The 25490-nt window shown below is 37.5% G+C and overlaps 1 protein-coding gene, 1 long non-coding RNA gene and 1 pseudogene across 2 annotated transcripts; 1 reads left to right on the top strand and 2 right to left on the bottom strand.

Moving 5' to 3' along the window:
• Positions 1-25490, top strand: part of LOC120105932 (putative CoA ligase CCL8 pseudogene) — a 50380-nt pseudogene that overhangs the window by 17789 nt on the left and 7101 nt on the right.
• LOC120108164 (uncharacterized) lies at positions 8472-10447 on the bottom strand. Its single transcript, XR_005509648.3, has 3 exons — positions 9244-10447; positions 8932-9161; positions 8472-8787 (listed from the first exon to the last, which is right to left on the bottom strand). It is a non-coding gene; the product is annotated as an uncharacterized LOC120108164 (long non-coding RNA).
• Positions 15403-25304, bottom strand: LOC149753341 (uncharacterized). Its single transcript, XM_089923758.1, has 3 exons — positions 24219-25304; positions 23398-23509; positions 15403-15443 (listed from the first exon to the last, which is right to left on the bottom strand). Exons 1-3 carry the CDS (start codon positions 25302-25304, stop codon positions 15403-15405), a joined length of 1239 nt encoding a protein of 412 aa, XP_089779884.1.

The following is a 25490-nucleotide window of genomic DNA, read 5'->3' as shown; positions in this document are numbered from 1 at the left end:
ATTGAAATCTTGCACAAGGGCACATAATGAGCATACAATCTGGTCTACTAGCTGTATGATAAAATGATTATTCTATCATGCTTCAATACAGCTTTAAAAACAATAGATCTACTTTGCTCATTCTTTTCAAATTCTCCAAGATGGGGTCATAGACATACCTTCTTCATGCCAATCTTCTATAAGAGTTTTCTTGTGGACTAACTTTGGTCAATGAAGATCCCCTTTCTTGTTTGGCTTAATTTGGAGTTCGAGAAAGAAAATGTTAATTTATTCATTATACATATTTCAAACTCACTTTGCATGAGCTTAGTAAAATCTCCATATAAATTTTCATCAGTAGAACAAAAATGATGCCATCAATGTGTGCTTTGAGCAAGCAAGATATCACAGATTCATCTTTTTAATGTATAGATTTATCATTATTACTTTTTATCAAAAAGTTACTCAAGCTTTTATATATCATGCTTTTGATGCTTGTTCCAAATCACATATTACTTTATCATATATGTAATGAGTGTTTTTAAATAAGGTGGTTGTTTTACATAGATCTTTTCTAATGAAATAACCACATAGGAGTGCATTCTACACATTCATTTGACAGAATTAAAGTTCATAAAGTAAGCAAATGATAATGGTGATCTTTACTTCTAATCATGCAAGAATCTTATCAAGATCTATTTCATCTTTTCTTGATTCATCAATTTTTCTTCATTAAGTGCATTTCTGAAAAATCCAATTTGGTTCTAATTATTAACAAGTTTTTTTAGATTGTTATATATAATAGATTAACCATATACATATATAATTTTTAGTATCTTGATAATAAATCATTAGTCTCATAAAGAATAAAATGAATTGATACTTCTACAACTAGAATCTTTTTATGAATGTTCTATATGCATTGCTTGATGAATGATATCCAAGGATAGAGATATCTTTATCAGATTTGGCATTATTTTCATAAGAACATATCAAGCATAACGTGTATGACTGAAGAATATGAAAGATATGCAATGGTTCATTTTCCATTTTTTAGAAGATCAAAAGGAGTTTTCATCAAAAATAGATCAAATAGAAGTCATATGTATGACAAGCAGTGATGATAGCTTTTAAAAATCATTTAAGTAGATGACTATCATACTCAATTGTCTTTTTCATTTCTTCAAGAATTCTATTAACCTTATTTTACTTATGGTGTCCTTGGAGCTGAAATAATTGAATTTAATATTATTTTCTGTATAAACTTTATCAGAATTTTGGTTTTCAACACTGTGCCATGATACTCTTTATCTTCATAGTTTGGAAACCTTTTTCTTTTAAAACACTTTTACAAGATTTACCAAATACAGAAAATACTTCAATTTTATTTGCCAAGAACAAATCCAATGTAAGCTTTTGAAAACTTAGTGATGGAAACAACATCTTTAGATTTAGAAATTGATTCTTGTTTGTTTCCTTAGTTAACATGCATAGCAAACTTTGGCCTTTCAGAAGATAATCTAAGTAAGCCAATGGCAAGGTCTTTTGAGATTAAGTACATACTAGCATGAGTTGATTTTATATGCCAAAGATGGTTTCTTTAATCTTGGTATTCATAGTGCAGATATTCAAAAGCATACCAAGTACACATTATCATATCTATGATCAATAAACAATAATGCCATGGATAAAAACTCTCAATCAAGCATATAGAGAATTCATAGAGTTATTCTTAATAGATTGATTAATCATTTAGCAACTTATCCAATAGTGAGTAAAGCATACTATAAAATGAAGTGATTTGATTATATTTCCAAAAGTATTTTTTATATCACAAAATTGATCAATACTTGCAATTCAGATTTTAATCAAATACTAAAGCAAAAATAATGATGAGATGCAAGGATTACTGATTTCATTATTATTATTTTTTATTTAAAATTACTTTTCATAAGTATATTTTAAGTTTCATCTTTTGACGTGTGTCTAGAGCACCCATTTGTATGAAAGTTCTATTTGTTCCATGGGCATCTTGGCACACCTATGTCTACATACTCATATTTTCATTTTGGGTACCCAAGCTTGCTTGGGTCCTTGAGAGTTAGGACATATGGTTCCTTTTGGAACCCAAATCTGTTTAATAGTAATAACTTTACCATTTGATTTAATTGTACTAGAACTATAGGTAAGGTTGTTATGTCCATTCTTTTGATGTTTGAAATACGTTATCCTTTTTGATGATTTGCTTGACAAATTTAAAACCTTTTTCTTTAGGGATTCATTGCTAAGTGAAGGAGTTAAGCCAAATTTTGATTTATCAAAATCAGCATGTTGGCTTTCAAACATCATTTTTAATCTTTCTGAACTTACAGTGAACTTGTTAATAAGAGATTTCAGTTGGTCAACTTCTTCACTCAAGTTTTGGTTTGTTTTGATTAAGCTATGATTTTTCTGAATCAATTCTTCTGAATTTAACCTTAAGCTTTTATTTTCAGAATTTAGTTTGTCTTGTATTTCAGCAATAGAATTTCTTTCTTTTGAAATTTGCAAATTTAGCTTTTTAAGATTTTTATTTTTCATAGCTAATTTTCTACATTCACCATACAAATCATGAAAAGCATTTAAAAGTTCATCATAAGAAAATTCTTCTTGAAAATTATTTGATGTAAAAGTAGATTCAGATTTTACCTTATCTTCTTGTGCCATAAAGCAAAAGTTAGTTACCTCTTGTAGTTCTTTGGAGCTAATATCATCATTGTTGCTCCTAGCTTTCATTTCCTTGCTTGACTCTTCCTTGGTCAAAACTTTCTTCCTTTTTATCTCTTTCTTTCTTTCTTCTTGCTTCCTCTTCTTCTTTGTCTTTAGGAAGCTTTTGAATTTTTTTGTTGTTCTTTCTTCCTCGAGTCGACTCGGGTTTACTTGGAGTCGACTCGACTGACTTGAGAGGCGACTCGAGATCTTCGGGAGACGTCTCGTTCTCAGAGGCCGAAGAGTTTGTTTTCTGTCTTTTGAACTGTCCTGCCTCGGAGTCGACTCGGGCTTTATTGGAGTCGACTCGGCTAACTTGGGGGTCGACTCTGAAATACTTGGAGTCGACTCGTTCACAGGGTCTCCAAAACTGAGTCTCTGCCTTTCAGACTGTTTTCCTCTAGGAGTCGACTCGGACAAACTGGGAGTCGACTCGGCTGATGTGGGAGATTCTGCAGTCTCACTATTAGTATGTAATTGAAGCACATGTGAGCTAATTTGAGATTTATCATAAATAATTTTTAAAGTATCCCAGATTTCTTTAGCAGATAAGCATGCAGAAATCTTATTAAATATAGTTTCATGGATAGCACAATATAGCATGTTCATAGCATTAGCATTCAATTGTGCTAAGTCTTTTTCATTAATAGTTTGAGAGAGTGTGTGAAGGTCATTTATTATGATATTCCATAAGTAATAGTTTTGTGATTGAATAAAAATGCGCATGCGTGCTTTCCAATATATGTAGTCTATGCCATTAAATAGTGGAGGCCTATCAATTAATTGTCCCTCTTCTAGAAGACTATCTATTTGAGTTGTCATGATCTTTGGCTTTTGATCGTGAGATCAATAATTAATCTTAGAGCACCTGCTCTGATACCACTTGTTGCCCAAGGTGACAACCCAAGAGGGGGGGTGAATTGGGTTTTCTAAAAATTATGTTCCCTAATTTTTACTTTGAATAGAATGCAGCGGAATAATAAGATGTTATTTACTTAAGCTCTAGGCAATTCCAAGTAAAGCAGTGGAAAATTAAGCTAGAGCAATTATACTATGGCTTTAGGGTGCAATTGATCTAAAATTAACTTATAGTTGTATGATCAATTTTAATCTATGTGTATGGTAAGAATGGAGTGGAAACTAAGCAAACTCTAAACAATCACTTATAACTCTATAGAAAACAAAGCTAGAGATATTACACAATCAAGCATGAATGTAAGGCATGAAATACAAGAGATAAGGCATCACAAACACAAAGATGTATAGTGGTTCGGTGCACCCCAGCACCTACATCCACTCCCCAAGACCTCTTGGGAATTTCACTATAATCTCTCAGATTACAGTCGGTTGTTTTACAAGCTCACAACCCAACTTGTTGTTTTGCGAGATCACAACGAACTCGGTCGGTTTTCACAGGCTCACCGACTAGAACCAACCGATTGTTTTCACGGGCTCACAATCCAACCCAGTTGGTTTTCCCAAAGGCTCACCAACCACAACCTTACAAAGTTGGTTTTTCTTTTAGCTCACCAACAAATCTTAACCCCTTGATTCAATCCCTTGATTGAATCAAGTTACAAGATAATAGAGCAAGAGTTTAAATCAAATACAAGCTTCTCAAATAAGCAAATATAGCAAATATAAATAAGTAAAGTAAAGAGATGAAGCCCTCAAACAAATTTGTAGATGGAGGAACTCGGCTTCTTCTTTACTTGACCCTCTTCTGATTTTGCACGAAGTAGAGGATCACCGAGGCAGCACACGGATGGAGAGGAGGCTTTGGGATTCACTTGGATGCTCTTCTTCTCTCTATTTTGCTTTGAATGGCCCTTTTGTGCTTTTAGAAGATTTTCCTTGTAATCTCTTTGAAATCTCTTCCCTAAATGTTCTCTCCCACTTCCATACTCTCTTCCCTAGCTCTTCTCTTGATTTTATAGCTTTAGAGGGAGTGCAAACAAAAATCTAGCCGTTAGAGACAAAAATAGAGCCGTTGGAATCAAGAAAAAACTAGCCGTTATGCCTCCCAGCGTGCTAGAGTCGACTCGGCTGAAGCAGGAGTCGACTCGGCTGAAGCAGGAGTCGACTCGGCTGAAATAGGAGTCGACTCGTGAATAGTAGTCTGCCGGCACTGTAGCTGGGAGTCGACTCTGCACTGTAGCACTGAAGTTGGAGTCGACTCGAGATCACTGTAGCGCTGAAAATCAACTCTCTGTCTTTTTGTTTGTTCTCAGTCGGAGTCGACTCGTAGAGTATCGGAGTCGACTCGAGCACTGTTTCTTGAAACTCTAGAGTGCCAGAGTCGACTCTAAACTTCCCAGAGTCGACTCGAGGACTATTCTTTTGAATTTTTCTTTAAATTTGCTCCTCCAACTTGAATTCTTTAAACTTGAAGCTTGGGCCATAAATTGTAGCTTTCTTCCAACTTTTCTTGAGAGCTTTGGAGGCCTTCTTGTATTCTTCCAATCTTGCTATGTTCCTTACAAAATAAATTCTTTCTCCTTGCAACACAAACATTAGTATTTATACTTCAAGGTTTTGTGATCATCAAAATCAATCTTTAAATCAATCTTTGGGTCATCATTTCTCTTTCTGTCTCCTTATTTTAGGAATGTTCATTCATTATTGTATTAATATTTTCATTTCAGTGGATTGGAGCGATTGCATGCGATCTAGATCTACTGCTCTTCAGATCTCTTCGTTGGCTTAGAAATTTGGGAAAGTTATCAAAGGAAGACTTGCTCTCTTATCAGGTACTTGAGAACTCGTTTCCCTTTGTCCCTTTTTTAATCTCCGGTTTATGCTTTAGAATTCTCTGTAAATGTATAGATTCTGGCGTTTCCTTTGCTTTGTTAGCTTATTTTCTAAGTTTTGAGGTGGTAGTCTTGGAAATATATGGTTTCGTTTGCTCTCTTACTTTTATTTCACTGAGTTTGTCCGATTAGATTATGCATTTGTTTTGCATAATTTAACAAAACTTAACAAGGTCTAGAGTCTAGACCATCATCCTAGACTAGGATTAGCAATGCGCCGGCCTAAGTCGAACAGGACCGTCCTAAAATTAATTTTTGGAAGTGGTCTCGCTCTAGTGTAATTAATGGGTTAAAAAGAAGCCGAGGGTAATTGCTTTTGACTGTGGATTTACATAACCCTCTATCCTGGCACAGGTAGTTTTCTGAGTAGAAAAAGGGAAAAGACATATGAATCAAGCCATTTTAAGATAGGGTATTGATAGGGTATTGAAAGGCTAGAATCAAGCCATTTTAAGATACTAGACTGATGCAACAAAGCTCAAATTGAAAGTTGGGGGAGCGACAACAAGCTTCCTCATTTGTCATGTAATACATATATATAGCTCTTAAATGTTGAACATAATAAATTATATATGTAGCTTAGAAACAAAATCTACAGCTAAGAAATTATACTCTAATCTCAGCCTCTCACTCTTCTTCTGCAACAGCAGGTAGCCCTTCTTTGAACCATGAATAGAGCCCTCCTTCCAGATGAAATACATTTTTATATCCATCCAGGACCAGCAAGTAGGCTGCTATCAGAGATCTGCCACCCAAGTAGATGCATCAACTCAATAAAGTGATGAGATTCAATCCAAAGGAATAGCATATAATATAATACCAACAGCTATAATACAGCAACATGTGTGTTTGTTGCTTGCCAATATTAACATGCTGATAGTTGAGTACATAAAACGCATTGACACCATACATATTAATGTAAAAGTCAAGAACTTTTGTTCTTTGTAACATTAACTAGCCTTTCATTTGCATTAATCATTTGATGTGTGTGTGTGTTGGGGGGATGGGGGGTGCTGTTGAGAGAGAGATGGTAAATGAAACAGCCCACTATTCTAGAAGATTGTCTTCACATACTTTTGATTCACAAAAGCCATCATACAGCTTCTGCTTTTATTTTTCAAAAAAACTAGTTTTGATCCAATACCCTGGTTTGCTAAAATTTTATCGACATTATTATTTTATGAAACCTAAAACATTACCATCATAGATACTAATTAAATATGAATATAAAAGCAAAGTGCAGAAAGTATTATTCATAGATACTAATTATAATTACATCCTATAGTCTTGGGCTTGCTGTATGTATATTGGTGATCAGGTTTTTTTTAATTGCTGTATGTAATTGATGCTTGATGGAAAAGTTAAATATTTGGGTTTTTTTTAATTGGCAAGGGATTTCAATTGAAGCATTCATTTACTTCTGAATTGAAATTTCTGATACAGATGACTTCTCTTGAATGATGATCATTTTTCTGTTTGTTTCCTATTTGCTTAATATGAAATATTATCTCTTCTTTGAGTATTATTCTTGTATATACATGTTGATACATACATATATGTATGTAAGGAGATCATCATGGCTCTCTAGTTCATCTCATGCATTTTAACCTGAGATTATCTGGCTGTATGCTTAATTGAAGGCTTTATTGTTCCTATGTTTTGATACGTATAGCTAGTTAGCTACTCTTATCTTTCGCATGCAATGATTATAGAACTCTGTTGGCTTAGAATCCTGCTGAGGTTGGTCTACTTTACTATCTAAAGCTAGTCAAAATTCAGACCATGTCAGTTAATGTAGGCTATGCAATCATTGAATTAATTGATTAAGTGCTATTTGTTTAACTTAATTTTGCTTGAGTCAGTGTGCACATGCATATTTTTGACTGTATCATTTACCTTGTTTTTTCTTAGAATGGACAAAAGTTGGATGAATAAGCCGAGATACAGTGACGAATATTTGAATGGAGTTCAGAATTTCATTAAATTTGCTTTTGAGAAATCTAATATGAATGGAAAGATTTTATATCCATGTCGAAAATGTGTAAATGCTTCTTCTCTTGCTCCAAAAACTGTTGAAGAACATTTAGTGTGGAATGGTTTTACAAGAGGTTATACTGAATGGGTATTTCATGGAGAGTTGATATTGTCATCTCTATGTAACCAACCCTCGTATATAGAAGACACCTCTAGTTTTGCATCCAGTAATACAGAAAAAAATCCTGTAGGAGAAGATGATATAAGGGGCTTACTTAGAGATGCTCTTGGACATAGTATTAGAAATTTAACAGATATTAGTGGAGGACAAGAAGCAACTGAAATAGGTGATGAGCGTACAGTAACTGATTTTATGCACGTTGAAGAACATATACACTCTGATGATGACACAGCTCGGTATCATAACTTGCTGCAATCTTGTGATAATTCACTACAAGAAAATACATATTCAGCGACTAAGATTCTAGTCGCTGAATAACCATATTTGGTCGCCGAAATTTTTTCGCGACTAGCATACTCGTCGTCGCCGAACCCTAGTCACTGAAAGGTTTTGGCGACCAATATTGTGTGGTCACCTAAGGTACGCCAACAACGACCAACGTTTGGTTGCCGAAGAAAATTTCAGCGACCAAATCTGTTGTCGCTAATTTCAACGCCGACCAAATAGTTGGTCATGGAATGTTTGTCTTCCGCTACCTAAAAAATGGTCACTAAATGTCTATCTTCCCCCACCAATAGTTTGGTCGTAGAATGTATTGGAATGCATTGACAACAAACATTTTTTGGCAGAAAGTATTAACCTGTATTTAATTAACAATTCAAATTATATGCTTAATATTTATTTTTGGGCTCGTTCCAAATCTTGTACAACCAACACAGCCTATCCAATATCCATATTGCACAATACATTTGCTCATCCAAATAGAAGTATACACAATGTTGGAGAATCCATAATCATTCATTATAAATCATTATTCATAAGTCTAAAGTCAAGCATACCTATTAACCATACATCACAATGTTTCATCCATACCATATGTTAAGGTGATAATCATCACCAAACACATCAAAATGTAAATTAAAAATTCCAAAATATCTGATCTTGCTATTCATCCAAACCACCATCATGTAGACAAAAATATTCTTATACCAAAAACTTGATTCTGCTTGTAAACAACTCCACCATGATCATCTGAACAAAAGCTATCCATGTACCAAAAACTAGATTTCACATGCTCATAACTCCACCATGTATCTGAGAAAGCAAAAAAGAATACACAATCAATAACCACATATGAAAAATAATAAACTAAAATTCAAGTATAAGTTCACAATGACATTTCGCTTAATTTGGTTAAAATCTCTAAATAACCTACGTAATATAAATAAGAATACATACCAACGAGTATTTGTACCACCAGTTAAATACATGGCCCCATCATGATGGATAGATGACTTGTGCGTTTGAGTCTTTTCTTTTAAGAACTCTATCACCAAACTTGTAAGATGTGCAATTTGCTTCTGTTCTTCCTCTCACTCTTCTCTTTCCTCCTCACGCTCTCTTCTCTCCTGCTTCAATTGCCTCCGCAGCTCCTCACGCTCCATCTCTCGCTCTTTTCTTTAAGAACTCTGTCACCAAACTTGTAAGATGTATATAAACTTGCAAAAACAAAAACTGATTTAAATGATTATTGAGATTTTAGATATCTACATGTTTCACGGCACAAATAGGATCAATCCACTCTTTGTTCTTCTTGGTATGAGTTTGCTTATAGAATTCTGGAAATTCTAGGTTTTCACAACCATTAAACTCTGGCTGCAAAGTGTAATTTAGATTAGCATATAGCCACTACATAATAAGAAAACTAGAATAACTGTCAAATCTACTTGCATAAAAAAATTCCAAAAATATACTTGTAGCAAACTAGAATAAAAAATCTACTTGCAGCAAATTGTCTATTTTACAATAGCCAAAACTATCCCATAGACTGTTTCACATGCAGTTCACTAAAAATATAGCCAGTACATACTCAAAAACATATTATTGGTATAGTCATTGTTGCAACAAATGACCAAAATCCTGAACAATGATTGTACTCAAGCTTTTTCCTATTCTTTTTGCCAGCTTTTGATCTCACCTTCAAAAAAATATAAATTAAAAATCTAAATAAAACATTATAATCTCACCTTTTGGTTTCTCACACGACGTCCCCTACATGTATACTTTTCTCGAATAGAGGAATAGGGAATTAGGAAAATAGTAGCTTGTTGATGTAGTCTGAAAGGTGGTCTTACAAGAAGAAAGTTATAGCATATAAACTACTTTGTGGTCCTTAATCATCCTACATTTGGAGTCCGAAATAATCTTCTTGACCAGGGTACATCGAGTGGTCAATAATATAGCCACACAACCACATTGAACACTCACCTGACTGGCGTTTGGAGTGAAGGGTGCGTGGCTACCTCCACCATATGAGCAGAAATTCCATTGACTAGCTAGGACATATGCTCAAGTATCCACAAACTAGTGTGCTTGCATGAACACTTGTTACAATATCCTTGTATTTCATTTCATCACAATGACACAGAGTTAAATTAATATAGTGTAAATTTTAGCTATCACATTTGGCAACTTTGTTAATTTGATGCTTATTTTATCCTTTCAGACATTGATGCATTTTTTTTTCCATTTATCTCTTTAAAAAAAAAGAATGATACCAGAATAGATAAATACTTCAAGAATGATACCAATCATCATGATTCCAAGAAAGACATTCAAGAAAACGGTCATAGTTCATTAAAAATAAAAATAAGATAACAAAATATGAAATTACCATGTATCAAGTTGCCGGACATTAGAAATCTTGAAAAATCTTCAGAAAGAGGATCCCTGTTCCACAAAGATTCGATCTTTTTAAATCTTAAATCCCTTTACCTTCGGAGAACGGTGGCGAGGGTGTTGAGGTAGGTCTCGATCATCTGCTCCTGGGTGGGGGTGGGGTCCTTGGGAAACTCCATGACGATAAGCCAGTGGTTGTAGTCGCATCCAGGCAGCAGGATCGTCTCTCTCGGCTCGCTGTTGCTGCTCCTCCTCGAGGAGTACTCTCTGTCCGCCGCCATCGCCCGGGCCAGCCCCGACCGGAAGGCTGGCCGGTGGCGGGACAAGAGAGGGGGAAGAAAGGAGTTAGGGTGGAGGGCGGGGACGAGGGTGTGGCGTGGGGCCATTCTAGGATTCGTAAAGGAGAATATTTGGGCCTTGAGGGAGGAGGAGCTCATGGTCGCCATTGGAGCAGAGGAGGGGGGGGGAGATGGAGATAAGGTTGGGATTGGGGGGTTTTAGGGTTTCGTATGTGGGAACACCGGGAAGGTAGATTTTTATTTTTAGGGTATGGTTTCGACTTTCAAGCGCTTGCCACTTGGAACCTCCGAACTAAAGTGGCAATTTACCAACCCGTCAATCTAACCAATGCACGATCCATTTCAGGCAAATTTAGGTTCAATATAAATAAATTTAGATTATAAAGATGTCACTTATCTATATCTATTTATTAAATAAATTAGATTTAAATTTAAATTTTAAACATATTTAATCTATTTAATAATTAGATCGAACCATAATACGATATATTTAGCCTACTTAATATATTTCTGACATGCGTAATCCGACTTACTTAATCTGTTTAGTTTATTTAAATATATTTAATTTATTAAAAATTTATTTATTATTTATTTAATAAATACGACGGATTCATATATGAAATTTTGACTTGTTTAATAAATAGGTCGAATTCGGATTGATGAATTTTCGATCCAATTCATATTTGATCCAATCCATATCTGACCTGACCCAATTGCCACTCTTCTACTCCAAATTAATGTCAGCATCTGACTCCTGATATTATTCTAAACTATTTTGTGTATATATATTTTTTTATAAGTTTCTCGTGCAAAACAACCATTTTACATATAAAACCTCATTCTATGTAAATAATGTAAGTCAGTCTCTCGTGTAAGCCGTCCGCAGTTTGCGTCCAGGACCTTGAAAACCCTCAAGAATTGCTATTGGATTAGTTCTTCCTCTCTAGTGGGAGAGAAACAATAAGAACACAGTAAAAAGTGGAAATACATTTATCAAATTGCATAAACCCATACATGTATATGGAGGCATGAATGAATGTGCATGTATAGAGAGATACAAGGAGTCAAGCACCGAGCTCGAGCTTTTAAAATTATATTATAACATTAAAAATAAAAAAGAATTTAAGTATGAAGAAAAGTTATGGGATTGAGATTCAGCCGAAGAGACGAGGATATGCCTAAGTGAATTAAGGTGTTAAACGACATCGTTTGTAAATAAGCAGTTTTTTTTTTGGACTTAGAAATTAGCATCTTACAGGGGCTAGTACAACATCGTTCAGTTTTACGGGAACCTTTCACTACCAAAAGTTTGGTCACTAAAAAACTCAAACTTTTTGTCCAATTTTTTCATCAGAAAAAGGCGCCATTCGTAAAAGTTTTCTTGGACTAAATTTTTTTTAGTTGCTGGAGGTGAACCTTTAAGGACCAAAATTTAGTCGCCAAAAGTTTTACCTCCAGCCTGCGCGAAATATTGGACTCGTGCCAACTTGGTATTACTTTTCCGCAACCAAATATGCATTTAGTCGGTGTAGGATAATTATTCAGTAACTAACAAGAATGTTGGTCGCAGATAGCCTTATTTTCAGCGACCAAACTTTAGTTGCCAAACATTTTACCTCCACCCCGCCAACTTGATTTTGATTTTCTGCGACCAAATATGTATTTAGTCGGTGTAGGACAATCATTCAGTAACTAACAAGGATGTTGGTCGCAAGTAGCCTTATTTGCAGCGACCACTATTCATTTAGTCACCGAAAGTGGTCGCTGAAAGTGTATTTTCTTGTAGTATAAAGAACTATATCCGGATTGTAAGAATTTTACAAAGATTTATTTTCTTGTGCATTTATTCCATTTGAAGTATTTGAATGGGTGGTCTAGCAAGTCTTTTACTATGCTTCTCCAATTATTAAATGATGCATTTTCGGAAGGCGTTACTTTGCCATCATCTTCTTATGAAGCCAAAAAATTAGTAAAAGAATTGGATCTTGGATACGAGAAGATACACAGTTGTCCGAATGACTGTATTTTATTCCGTGGTGGAAATATTAACGAAGAGTTGTGCCAAATATGTGGATCTTCACGATGGGAGAAAGCTAAAGTTGAGCATGATTTTTTGAATGAAGTGGATGCTGCACAAACTAAGAAAAGATCGGCTAAAGTGTTGAGATATTTTTCTCTCATACCTAGATTGAAAAGGATGTATGCATCATCGAAGACGGCTTCCTCTATGAGATAGCATGACGAAGGCCGTACAAAAGATGGAATGTTACGACACCCAGCGGATAGTTTAGCATGAAAAGCATTTGATGATAGGCATCACGAATTTGCTTCTGATGCTCGCAATGTTAGACTGGGTTTGGCTACTGATGGATTTAATTCCTTTCAAACTATAAGTTCTACATACAGCACTTGGCCGGTTGTTTTGGTTCCATATAATTTACCACCATGGATGTGTATGAAACAATCTTCACTCATTTTGTCAATGGTTATTCCAGGTGATAAGGGCCCAGATAATGATATTGATATTTTTTTGCAGCCTTTAATAGAGGAATTGAAACAGTTATGGGAGGGTATTGATGCATTTGATGCTTTTACTGGTCAAATATTCAAATTGCGTGCAGCTCTTATATGGACTATTAATGATTTTTCTACATATGCTAATTTATCCGGTTGGAGCACTAAGGGGCGTATTGCATGTCCTTCTTGTAGAGATTCAACCCATTCATATTGGTTAAAATATGGAGAAAAGTTCTGTTATATGGGCCATCGTCGATGGTTAGAACCAAACTATCCATTTCGATTTCAGAATGATCTGTTTGATAGTACCACAGAGTTGCATTCTGCCCCTATTCCACCAACTGGTACCGAAGTTCTTAGACAAATGCATGGCACAAATTACATACCTGGTAAGGTCTCCAAATGTTCAAAGAAGAGGGGAAGGAAGGATGTTGGTAGCTAATTAAATGAAGGGTTAATATCAGAGATTTTAGAGGATGCTAACTTTTTTGAGAATGATGACAATGTATATGGACAGGAAAATGACGATGACACATTGGTTGCTTCTACACAGAAATAGTTATGGAGAAAAAGAAGTATTTTTTTTGATTTATCTTATTGGGAGTATAATCTTCTTCGACATAATCTTGATGTCATGCACATAGAAAATAATGTTTGTGATAACTTGATTGGAACATTGTTAAATCTTGATGGAAAGACCAAAGACAACTTGAAAGCGCGTCTTGATTTGAAAGATATGGGCATACGACAAGAGCTTCATTCGAAAGAGGTTGCTAATGATAAATTTTTTATACCTCCTGCATGTTACACAATGTCTACTCAAAATAAGGATTTTTTTCTAATGGTTCTGAAAAATATGAAGGTTCCTGACGGGTATGCATCGAATATTTCATGGTGCGTAAATCTTAAAGAGCGAAGACTTTCAAATCTTAAAAGTCATGATTGTCACAGTTTGATGCAAGATATATTTCTATTGGCTTTAAGATCGTCAACGCTGAAACAAGTTCTTGTAATTGTTTCTCAGTTGTCATCATTTTTTAAAGATTGTTTCTCGAAGGTGTTGAAACTGCTCTCAATTGACCTCCAAGGAATTTTGATATTGTAGAGAATGCAGAAATTTACAATTTATCATCCGCGGGAAGAGTTTTGGGGATAGTTAAAAGTGTTGTTCTTGACCAAAAATCATTAGCACAAGCACATCACTATGTGTTACTTCACAGTGATATAATATCCGAGTATCGCAGGTTAGTATGATTGTAATCTTCTTATCTGTCATATCAGATATAAATGCTTAGCTAAAGAGTTTCTGATCGTGTAGAGAATTTTTAGTAACTCAGCGAAGCATCAACAATAACATTCATCCTACCCCAAGGATTGAGTAAAGATGGTTGGTTGAGTTATTTCCTGAATGGCTATTCAAACAGGTTAGACATTTAATACATTAGGTATTTTCACAATTTTTTAAAACATTGTCATTGAATAATTAATCATTGCTTCTATAATTTTTTAGGTGCCCACGATGATGGAGGAAAATTGTTCTGATGAATTAATAGTCATTGCTCGAGGACCGAATAATATTATCAACAGATATGATGGGTTAATTATAAATGGTTTTAAATTTCATACTAAAGAACGTGAGAAATTTAGAAAAACTCAAAATAGTGGGGTTATGGTTGATGCGGAGGGAAAAACTTATTACGGTGCACTGAAGGATATTTATGAGCTGGATTATTATGGAAACTTTAAGGTAGTACTATTTCGATGTGATTGGGTGGATATAAACTCATCTAGAGGTTTGAGACAAGACATAAATGGTTTCACACTTGTAAATTTTTCAAAGTTGATACATACCGGTGTGCTATTGAAAGATGACCCATTCATTTTTTCATCTCAAGCTCGACAAGTGTTTTTTGTACAAGACTCAAAAGATAAAGATTGGTCTGTTGTCATTAAGACTAAACCTAGGAACTTGTATGATATAGAAAAAGGGTTAGAAGAGGAGGATAATGAGACTTATACTCAGTGTATGCCTTTTAATATTATGCCGACTGATGGACAATGAAAGAGTATAGTTTCGTAATGGTAAGAAAAATTTACGATGTATACATTGAATAATGTGTTTTTTATTACTAATTCATTTAGTATTTAATTATTATTTAACTAATATTAATTCCTGCTTTGTGCAAGTCATTTTGAAGGAATTTTCATGCATCATCTAGCCGTAGTTAGTGGCAAGAACAGAAGAATGAAAACGGTCTAATGATTCTCAACAGGCCAATTTAGTGCATGAGTTATAATCATAATGTTCTGTTGCCCAGATAGACAACCCAAGAGGGGGGGGGGGGGTGAATTGGGTTTTAAAATAATTTGAATAATTAATACGATGTGGTTGACTAATTAAAAACTATTGCAAGTTATTTAATTAATGCTAAGTGCTGTGAGTGATGTGAGGGGAAGAAGAAGAGAGACAATCCAACACAAACACAAGGTTTTATAGTGGTTCGGAGCTAACCCTTGCTCCTACGTCCACTCCCCAAGTCTCACTTGGGAATTCACTATAACCCCCTTGGATTACAGCCGGTTGTTTTCCAAGCTCACAACCAAACTTGTTGTTTTACGAGCTCACAACGAACTCGGTCGGTTTTTCCAGGCTCACCGACTAGAACCGCCCCGATTATTTTCCCGGGATCACAATCAAACCCTTACACACGTTGGTTTTAACTCGGCTCACCAACCAACCTCAATCCCCTTGATTCAATCCCCGATTGAACTAAGTAAATACAAGTTGTAGAAAGAAAACAGAAAATGAGCTTCTCAAAAAGCAGATGAAAACAATATGAACAATAAATGAAGTTAAGAAGCCTCAAACGCTTTTAGATTGGAGATGAGGAATGGCTTCTTAAACTTCTGGTCTCCTCTTGAAAGAGTAGTCGACTTGAATGCAGGAGAAGGAGACTTTAATTGCTGGGAAGATGTAGTTGGAAGCAGTAAATGCAGATCTTCCTCTTTTTCGTTGAAGAGCACGTTGCAGAGCTTGAATGCTTGATTAGTTGGAGTGGAATGGTTGTTCTCTGCCTTGCTACAGTCCTCTGTGGCTATTTAAGCCAACCCCCACGGAAACTAGCCGTTAGAGTACTTTTTCTGCCCGTTCTGAACACTCTGCGCAGCCTGACAATATGACCGTTGGTGGGTTGGAGTCGACTCGCGCGATTAGGAGTCGACTCGGCTGTAGCGGGAGTCGACTCAAGCTTTTCCGGAGTCGACTCGGCAACTGTTCCAAATTTGAATTAAAGTTGCCTTCACGACTGGGAGTCGACTCGTCTTGACCTGGAGTCGACTCGTCAACTTCTGGAGCTGACTTGGCAATTTTGGAGTCGGCTCATCCACTGAAGTCCGTGGATCCAATTTTGAATTTTGTCCACTCGAGTCGACTCGACTGTCCTGGGAGTCGACTCGAATCTCAGAGCCCGAACTCCCGATCCTCTGTCTTTTGGCTCGTCCAGTCTTGGAGTCGACTCGAACTTCCTTGGAGTCGACTCGGCTCTCAGTTTCCGAAAGATGGTCTTCTGCCTTTTGACGTGAAGCTGTCTTGGAGTCGACTCGAGCTGTCTGGGAGTCGACTCGAATCTCAGAGGCAGTAACTTGGTTTTCTGTCTGTCTTGGGGTCGCGGTGTCTTGGAGTCGACTCGCGTATTGCGGGAGTCGACTCGAATCTCAGAGTCCATAAAATGCTCTCTGACTTTTTCTTTGTGTACCGCTGAGAGTCGACTCTTGCTTTCTCTGGAGTCGACTTGCCACCTATCGGAGTCGACTCGCATTCCACTGGAGTCGACTCGAATCTCAGACCCGAAAACTGTTCTCTGACTTTTCTGCCTGTGACTGCTTGGAGTCGACTCTTACTTCCTTGGAGTCGACTCGGTGAACATTGGAGTCGACTCGCGCACTTCGGGAGTCGACTCGCTGACAGGTTCTGAGTTGAAGCTTTCTGTCCTTCTGTCTGTTCTCAGTCGGAGTCGACTCGTACTTATCTGGAGTCGACTCGAGCTCGTGCCAGTGAACTTGATACGCTTGGAGTCGACTCGTGATACTCGGGAGTCGACTCGAGTCTCAGACATTGGTTCAAACAGACTCCTTAACTTATCCAAAAATTATGAACCAAGTCTTGGGACACTTAGACAGGATTTTCACTGAAACACTCAATTGAATTCATTAGTAATCAAAAGATATACTCAAATGCTTTGAGCTCATCAAAATCAAATGGGGTTTTAATCAATCACTCCACAATCTCCCCCTTTTTGATGATGACAAAACTTTGAGTATATGTAAAATGAATTGCTCAATAAATAATGAAATAAAATCCATAAATGAATTCAAATGTCTGGTAATTCAATTTATCCAAGCTTGAAAGGAGTGAAACAATAAATTTCGGAGTTAAAGCTCCCCCTTTCATTTGGAATTATATAAGCCTTCATATTATGCAATCAATTGTTTGGCTTATATGTCATTAATGATTTAGTTTGATTAAAATTCAGATTCTCCCCCTCAACATATGCATTCAACTATGTTTTGATTCTCTGAATTTCCTTTTAATGCTTTGAAGTTTTTGAACTGAATTTTTTGTATTTAGAGGGAAAATCTGTCAATTTGTTCTTGTGTAGGATTCAGCTAATCTCCGAATATCCCTTGAATAGATTCTGGAGATTACTCCATTAGGAGCCCCAAAAGAGAGATAATGAGCCTCGAGGTACCGAATCCACTTAGAACAAATTTGTGTGTTTTTAAGAGTTTTATGTTTTTATTGATTTCCATTGATTTCTTTTACATATTTCGCCCCTTTTACATACTTTATACATATTTCTCCCCTTTTTTTTACATATTTTATTTCTCCCCCTTTTTGTCATCATATCAAAAAGGAGGCAATCACACACAATCAATGGCACAACCAATCATCAAATGGCACATAATTGAAGATAAAATGTCTACTCATTGTATTGATATGAATGTGAATACATGTGAGAATACAATAAGTAAAGTAAAACAAGACAAAACACAAAAACATCTATGGCCTCCTCGAGGATGAGGCACCTCCTCTCGAGGATGTGGGTCCTCCTCTCGTGGATGTGGCTCCTCCTCTCAATCGGCTCTGCTCCATGAGGAGGGTGACTGCATCTGTAACATGGCCAAGCTGCGTGATAATAGACGTAGTGGCTCTGCTATGTGTAGTGGAGAGCTCAGTCACCGACGTCTGAAGCCCAGTCACCGACGTCTGAAGTGCGTCCAGCTTGTCGATGAGTACATTCGACAAGCGCTCGGCCCCCTCGGTGGTGGTGTGCATGTCACGACCTATGTCCTCTCGCATCTGTCGAGTGGTGCTCGTGACCTCACTCATGCTGTGGAACTGGGCCTGGACCAAACTCCGGACATTGTAGATCTCTTCCCGTACATGAGCCGTCATGTCAGTCACGGCTGTCAAGGAAGGGACCAACTGAGAAGATACGGGTGCAGGAGTGGGAGCAGGCACCGCACCTCGGAGCTCCCGAAGCAGCTCATCCCTCACATCTCTGACTATCTCCTGTCGCAGCTCCCGGAGCTGCTCAGGATCAATCCGGACCTCCATGGATGGTGGAGCCGAGGAGGAAGGTCCGGCGGAGGTGGTAGGAGCAGGAGGAGTGGATGGAAGGTCTGGATGGTCTGGAAGGTCTGGGTAGTCTGAATCGGGCTCAGGACTGGGTGAAGGTCTGGTGGTCTGAGCGGTGAGGGTAGACTTCCTAACCTATACCCCCTCTCTCTTCCGAAACCCCATCCTGTGTAGGGTCCCCGCACGCGTGCGATCAGTCCATCGCAAAGCGCGAAAGGGCTCCTCCTCAGGAATGGGAACCTCGTACTCCCTAAAAAGAAGGGTGAAAATCATGCCGTATGGGAGGGTGAGCCTAGGTCTATCTAGAGGCTCACACATATACCTATAGATGAGCTTAGGGAAGTTGATTGGGGTGTCCTGAAGGATATAGAACATAAGGGCTAGGTCTCTCTCATTTACAAAATCAAATCTTCCTGTCTTAGGGAAGATGGATCTAGACAAAATACTCAAGAGGATCCGCACCTCAATCGGTAGTGAGCTCGCGGATACCTCATCTAGAGGTGACTGGGGTGGATGTCCTAGAACGGCCGTAAGGGCCTCAACCCTATCCTCAGGGTGTGCGGGAGCTACCCCTGCTAATGGAAAGTGGAGGATGTGGGCAATAAGATCCTCCGTGACACGCAAAGGGACACCGGCTACTGTGCCCTCGATACCTCCATCTCCCCGATGGACGGTACCATAGAACTCTCTAATAAGGCCCGGGTATGTGGGGAGGTCCAGTGTAAGGAAGTACTCTAGGCCCTGGGCCCTAAGTCTATCACCTATGGTGAACCCTTTCCGGGAGAGGAAGTCGAAATCGACATACCTCCCGGTGGAGACGACCTTCCCGGCCAATGGCCTCGCGGGAACCGCCCTAGGCGGGGAACGAGCCGGAGGTGGTTGCCTCGCGGGATCGTGCCGCGTCTTGGAGCGCCGCTCGGGACCGGCCTCGGGTCGGGACCTCTTCCTAACTACGGTCTTACGCGGCATTTTGACCTAAACTGAGAGGAAAAACCTAGAGGACGGTGAAGGACCGACGGAAAAGACTCGGAACCGACCGGGAATGACCTAGGAAGGGAGGAGAACTCAATGTCCGGCGAAGAATCGACGGGAAAATGGCTTGGAGACGATCGGGGACGACCTAGGAGTCGGCTCTAGGGCTTTTTGAACAGTGGCGGCTTGAAAGAAAAGTGTTTTCGAAACGACAAATCTAGGGTTAAAAAGTCGGATCCCGACTGCGAGTCGACTCCACTGAGTCGCGAGTCGACTCGACCTCGAGTCGACTCCAGAATATGCGCGAGTCGACTCTCCTTATGCGCCTGTGGACCTCGAGTCGACTTCCGATAGTATGCGAGTCGACTCCCCCTCTGCTGCCATCTTTGCGAGTCGACTCCCGCCAATGCGCGAGTCGACTCCCCCTTAGGAGCCGGCTCTGAAACTTACTCGAGTCGTCTCTAACTTTGGCACGCACCTAAAACTCATGCTATAATCGTGCCGAATGACGGAAAATCACTTAATTAAGATCTGATTTGATGATCATTGGAAAGAAACTCTATTTTTAACCACATTGTAATCATCAAAATCAATGTATCTAGTGGAACCACTAGGATGGATCAATCACTCCTAATCCCCTCCTAAGCACACTAAACCTCTCTTCACTTAGGAATTTTGTAAAAATATCTGCTAATTGATTATCAGTACAAACAAATTGGAGTGTCACATCACCATTCAATACATGATCTCTTATGAAGTGATGTCTTATCTCAATGTGTTTAGTTCTTGAATATTGAATTGGATTTTTAGTTAGGTTTATGGCACTTGTATTATCACAATTAATGGAAATTTTATCTTGTTTAATGCCATAATCTTCTAATTGTTGTTTAATCCATAAGATTTGAGCACAACAACTCCCGGCTGCAACATATTCAGCTTCTGCAGTGGATAATGCAACCGAGTTTTGTTTCTTGCTAAACCATGAGATAAGGTTTTCTCCTAGAAATTGACACGACCCGCTGGTACTTTTTCTATCAAGCTTACATCCAGCGAAGTCTGAATCTGTGTACCCTATTAAGTTTAGGCTAGATTCTTTAGAGTACCATAGCCCTATGTTCTTAGTTCCTATTAAGTATTTAAAAATTCTCTTAACTGCAACTAGATGTGATTCTTTAGGATTAGCCTGACATCTAGCACACATGCACACACTAAACATAATATCAGGTCTACTTGCAGTAAGATACAGTAAAGATCCTATCATACCTCTATAAAGTTTTTGATCTACAGATTTACCTGATTCATCTTGGTCTAACTTGCATGATGAGCTCATGGGGGTGCTGATTGACTTGTTTCCCTCCATGTCAAACTTCTTGAGCATCTCCTTGATATATTTGGCTTGATTGATGAAGATGCCTCCTTCAGACTGTTTGATTTGAAGCCCGAGAAAGTAGTTCAGCTCTCCCATCATGCTCATCTCAAACTCACTCTGCATCAAATCAGCAAATTCCTCGCAGAGGCGATTGTTAGTAGCACCGAAAATGATATCATCAACATAAATCTGTACTAATAACATATCCTTATTTTGCTTTTTTAGAAATAGTGTTGTATCTACATTTACCCTAGAGAATTCATGTTCTAATAGGAATTTGCTAAGCCTCTCATACCATGCTCTAGGTGCTTGTTTTAAACCATAAAGTGCTTTATTTAGCTTATATACATGATTGGGGTATTGATGATTTTCAAAATCAGGAGGTTGTTCTACATATACCTCCTCATTAATATACCCATTTAAAAATGCACTTTTTACATCCATTTGAAATAGTTTGAAGTCCTTAGAGCATGCATATGCTAATAGTAGTCTAATCGCCTCAAGTCTAGCTACGGGAGCAAAGGTTTCATCAAAATCTATACCTTCTTCTTGATTATACCCCTTTGCTACTAGTCTAGCCTTATTCCTTATAACAATTCCATTTTCATCAAGTTTATTTTTATAAATCCATTTAGTACCAATAATTGGATATTCAGAAGGTCTCTCTACTAGATTCCACACTTTGTTTCTAGTAAATTGGTTTAGTTCTTCTTGCATTGCATTTATCCAATTTACATCATTTTCGGCTTCTTCTATATGTTTGGGCTCAAAGTGTGAAACAAAAGCTAGATGGTTATTCAAATTCCTAAGGGATGCTCTAGTCCTAACGGGTTGAGATGGATCATCTAGAATTAGTTCCTTAGGATGCCCATGAGCATACCTCCAAGCTTTAGTTAGCCCATGATCCATAATAGCCTCTTGGCTTGATGATTCTCCTTCAATCAACTTTTGATTATCATCTTGTAATCCCATCTCATCTATCTTTTCTTCAAGTATTTCCATATCATCATCAAAATTAACCTTCTTACTAGACGAGATGTCACTAGAGTCATCAAAAACAACATGTATAGATTCTTCTATAACAAAGGTTCTTTTATTAAAGACTCTATAGGCTTTACTAGTTGTAGAATAACCTAAGAATATTCCTTCATCAGATTTAGGGTCAAATTTTCCTAGATTATTTTTTCCATTATTATGCACAAAACACCTACATCCAAACACATGAAAATAATTAACCTTTGGTTTTCTGTTTTTCCACAGTTCATAAGGTGTTTTCTTTATAATGGGTCTCAATAGAACTCTATTTAGCATGTGACAAGAGGTATTAATGGCTTCTCCCCAAAAGTACTTAGGGAGGTTACTTTCACATAACATAGTTCTAGCCATTTTCTCTAGTGTTCTATTCTTCCTTTCCACCACTCCATTTTGTTGTGGTGTCCTAGGTGCTGAGAAATTATGGGTTATCCCCTTCTTACTACAAAATTCATTAAATGACTGATTTTCGAATTCGGTACCATGGTCACTTCTAATGGCTATGACTGAAGACTCTCTAGCATTTGTTACTTCCTTATGGAACTTCTTAAACATAGAAAATGCTTGATCCTTATACACTAGGAACATGACCCATGTGTACCTAGAGTAATCATCTACTATAACTAGACCATATTTATTTCCACCTAGGCTTGTTGTTCTAGTTGGACCAAATAGGTCCATGTGTAATAATTCTAGAGGCCTAGAGGTAGAGACACATTTTATGGATTTAAAAGAGTTCCTAGATTGTTTGCCAAATTGACATGCTTCACATATTTTGTTCTTTTCAAATTTTAATTTTGGCAAATCTATCACGGAGTCTCTTTTAACTAGTTTAGTTATTGTGTCCATGCTTGCATGACCTAACTTACGGTGCCATAACCAACTAGCATCATTATCTTTAGTTTCATTTACAACTAAACATTGGTTATGTTTTGCAAGATCTTCTAGGTCTACAACATATACATTTCCACGTCTAATCCCTTTAAAAACTAAACTATTATCATTAGGGTTTGTTATAATGCATAGTGATGGCTTAAACATAACATCATACCCTTTATCACATAATTGACTAATGCTTAATAAGTTATGCTTAAGACCATCAACATATCTAACATTATCAATAAAAGTAGAAGGGGTGATTTGAACTTTACCAATACCAATGATGTGACCTTGGTTGTTGTTTCCAAAAGTCACAGCACCTTCCTTCTTAGCTTCAAGGGTGAAAAATTGATCTTTGTCACCCGTCATGTGCCTTGAGCAGCCACTATCCAAGTACCAGCAGTTTTTGTTGACCTTGGCTGCAAGACACTCCTACACAAGCAAATCATGTCATCTTAGGTACCCAAGTTTTCTTGGGTCCTTCATGGTTAGTCAAGTTGGTTCTTTTTGGAACCCATACCCTTTTAATTTTCCTTTTTGTTTTATTTTTCCTAAAATTACACACATTCGCTTTATGACCTATAGTACCACAGCAAAAGCAAGTTATTTTCTTAGTTTTAGTTTCTCCAGCTTTAACAAAGAAGTCACTAAGAAGTTTTTGTTTATTTCTTGGTTTATACCCTAAACCCGCTTTATTAAATACGGCTCGTTGACTATTAAGTATCATGTTTAATTTTTCAGAACTATATGTAAATTTTTCAACTAAGGGTTTGTATTTGTTAAGTTCTTTAGTTAGAGTTTGATTTTCTGCTTTTAGGTCATTAAGTTCTTTTGTGAGATCCTTATTTAAGATTTGTTTATGATTTTTAAGTTCTGAAAGTTCCTTAGTTAGTTTTTCATTATCTTTAGTTAAGGTACTAGTCTTTTGAGTTAAAAGTTGGTTGCTTGTCTTAAGTTCTATATTTTCTTTGATGATTAAATCCTTATCCTTAACTAATTTATCGTATTTATGTAGGTATGATTGATTAGCTATTTTTAGTTCTTTATTCTTAAGATTTATGGCCTTATATTCTACCATTAATTCATTAAATGCATCATAAAGTTCATCAAAAGAAAAATCAGGATGCGTATCGGAAGTTACCTCGTTTTCATTGGCCATGAAGCAGAAATTGGCCTTCTCTTCTTGTTCATCATCTGATGAGGAGGATGATGAGTCGGAGTCGGATAGTGTTGTGACAAGAGCCTTCTTCTTCTTGTACTTACTCCCCTTCTTCAGTAAGGGGCACTCAGCTCTTATGTGACCCGGCTTCTTGCACTCGTAACACCCAATCCCCTCATTTTTCCTTTCCTTACCTTTGTCCTTGCGGTAGGAATTTGAGGGGCCTCTCCTTTGATGATAGGACTTCTTGTGGTTGATGAATTTCTTGAACTTGCGCACAAGAAGAGCCTCACCATCATCTTCCTCATCCTCTTCTTCGTCACTGCTGCTACTGCAAGACAAGTCCTTGTTAGATGAAGTAGACTTAAGAGCTATTACCTTTTTCTTGTGGGAGGACTCCTCTTCGCTGTGTTGCTTCATGGTTAGCTCGTGAGTCATTAGGGATCCAAGGAGCTCTTCAAGTGGAAGCTTGTTCAAGTCTTTAGCTTCTTGGATTGCCGTCACCTTGGCTTCCCATGACCTTGGTAGGCAGCGAAGTATTTTTCTGACAAGATCACTGTTAGTATAGCTCTTGCCAAGGCTTTTTAGGCCATTGACAATGTCAGTAAACCTAGTGAACATGCTAGTGATTGTCTCATTAGAATCCATTTTAAATAGTTCATACTTATGAACCAATATATTAATTTTGGATTCTTTAACTTGATTCGTGCCCTCATGGGTCACTTCAAGTCTATCCCAAATCTCTTTTGCAGAGTTGCAAGTAGAGACCCTATTAAATTCATTTCTATCCAAGGCACAATAAAACACATTCATAGCTTTAGAGTTTAGTTGTGCCTTCCTCATGTCATATTCATCCCAATCCTTTTCTAGTTTGGGTACCTTGATACCCTCTACATATATGGATGGGATGTGTGGGCCATTTACTACAATGGTCCACATCTCATAGTCTTGGGCTTGGATGAATATTCTCATCCTAGCCTTCCAGTATGAGTAGTCGGATCCATTAAAGAAAGGGGGTCTTTGGGTGGACTGACCCTCAATGTGGGAAGATCCAAATGGGGTTGTCATTTTGATCTTTTAACTCTTGGGTGGAAGAGTTTAGGCTCTGATACCACTTGTTGCCCAGATAGACAACCCAAGAGGGGGGGGGTGAATTGGGTTTTAAAATAATTTGAATAATTAATACGATGTGGTTGACTAATTAAAAACTATTGCAAGTTATTTAATTAATGCTAAATGCTGTGAGTGATGTGA

The sequence above is a fragment of the Phoenix dactylifera genome, chromosome 6 (genome assembly GCF_051530095.1).
Source record: "Phoenix dactylifera cultivar Ajwa chromosome 6, Ajwa_hap1_PhDact_Kaust_v1.1, whole genome shotgun sequence".
Classification (NCBI taxonomy): domain Eukaryota; kingdom Viridiplantae; phylum Streptophyta; class Magnoliopsida; order Arecales; family Arecaceae; genus Phoenix; species Phoenix dactylifera.
The sequence above is the reverse complement of the archived record's forward strand: the minus strand, read 5'-3'. Positions and strand labels throughout refer to the sequence as shown.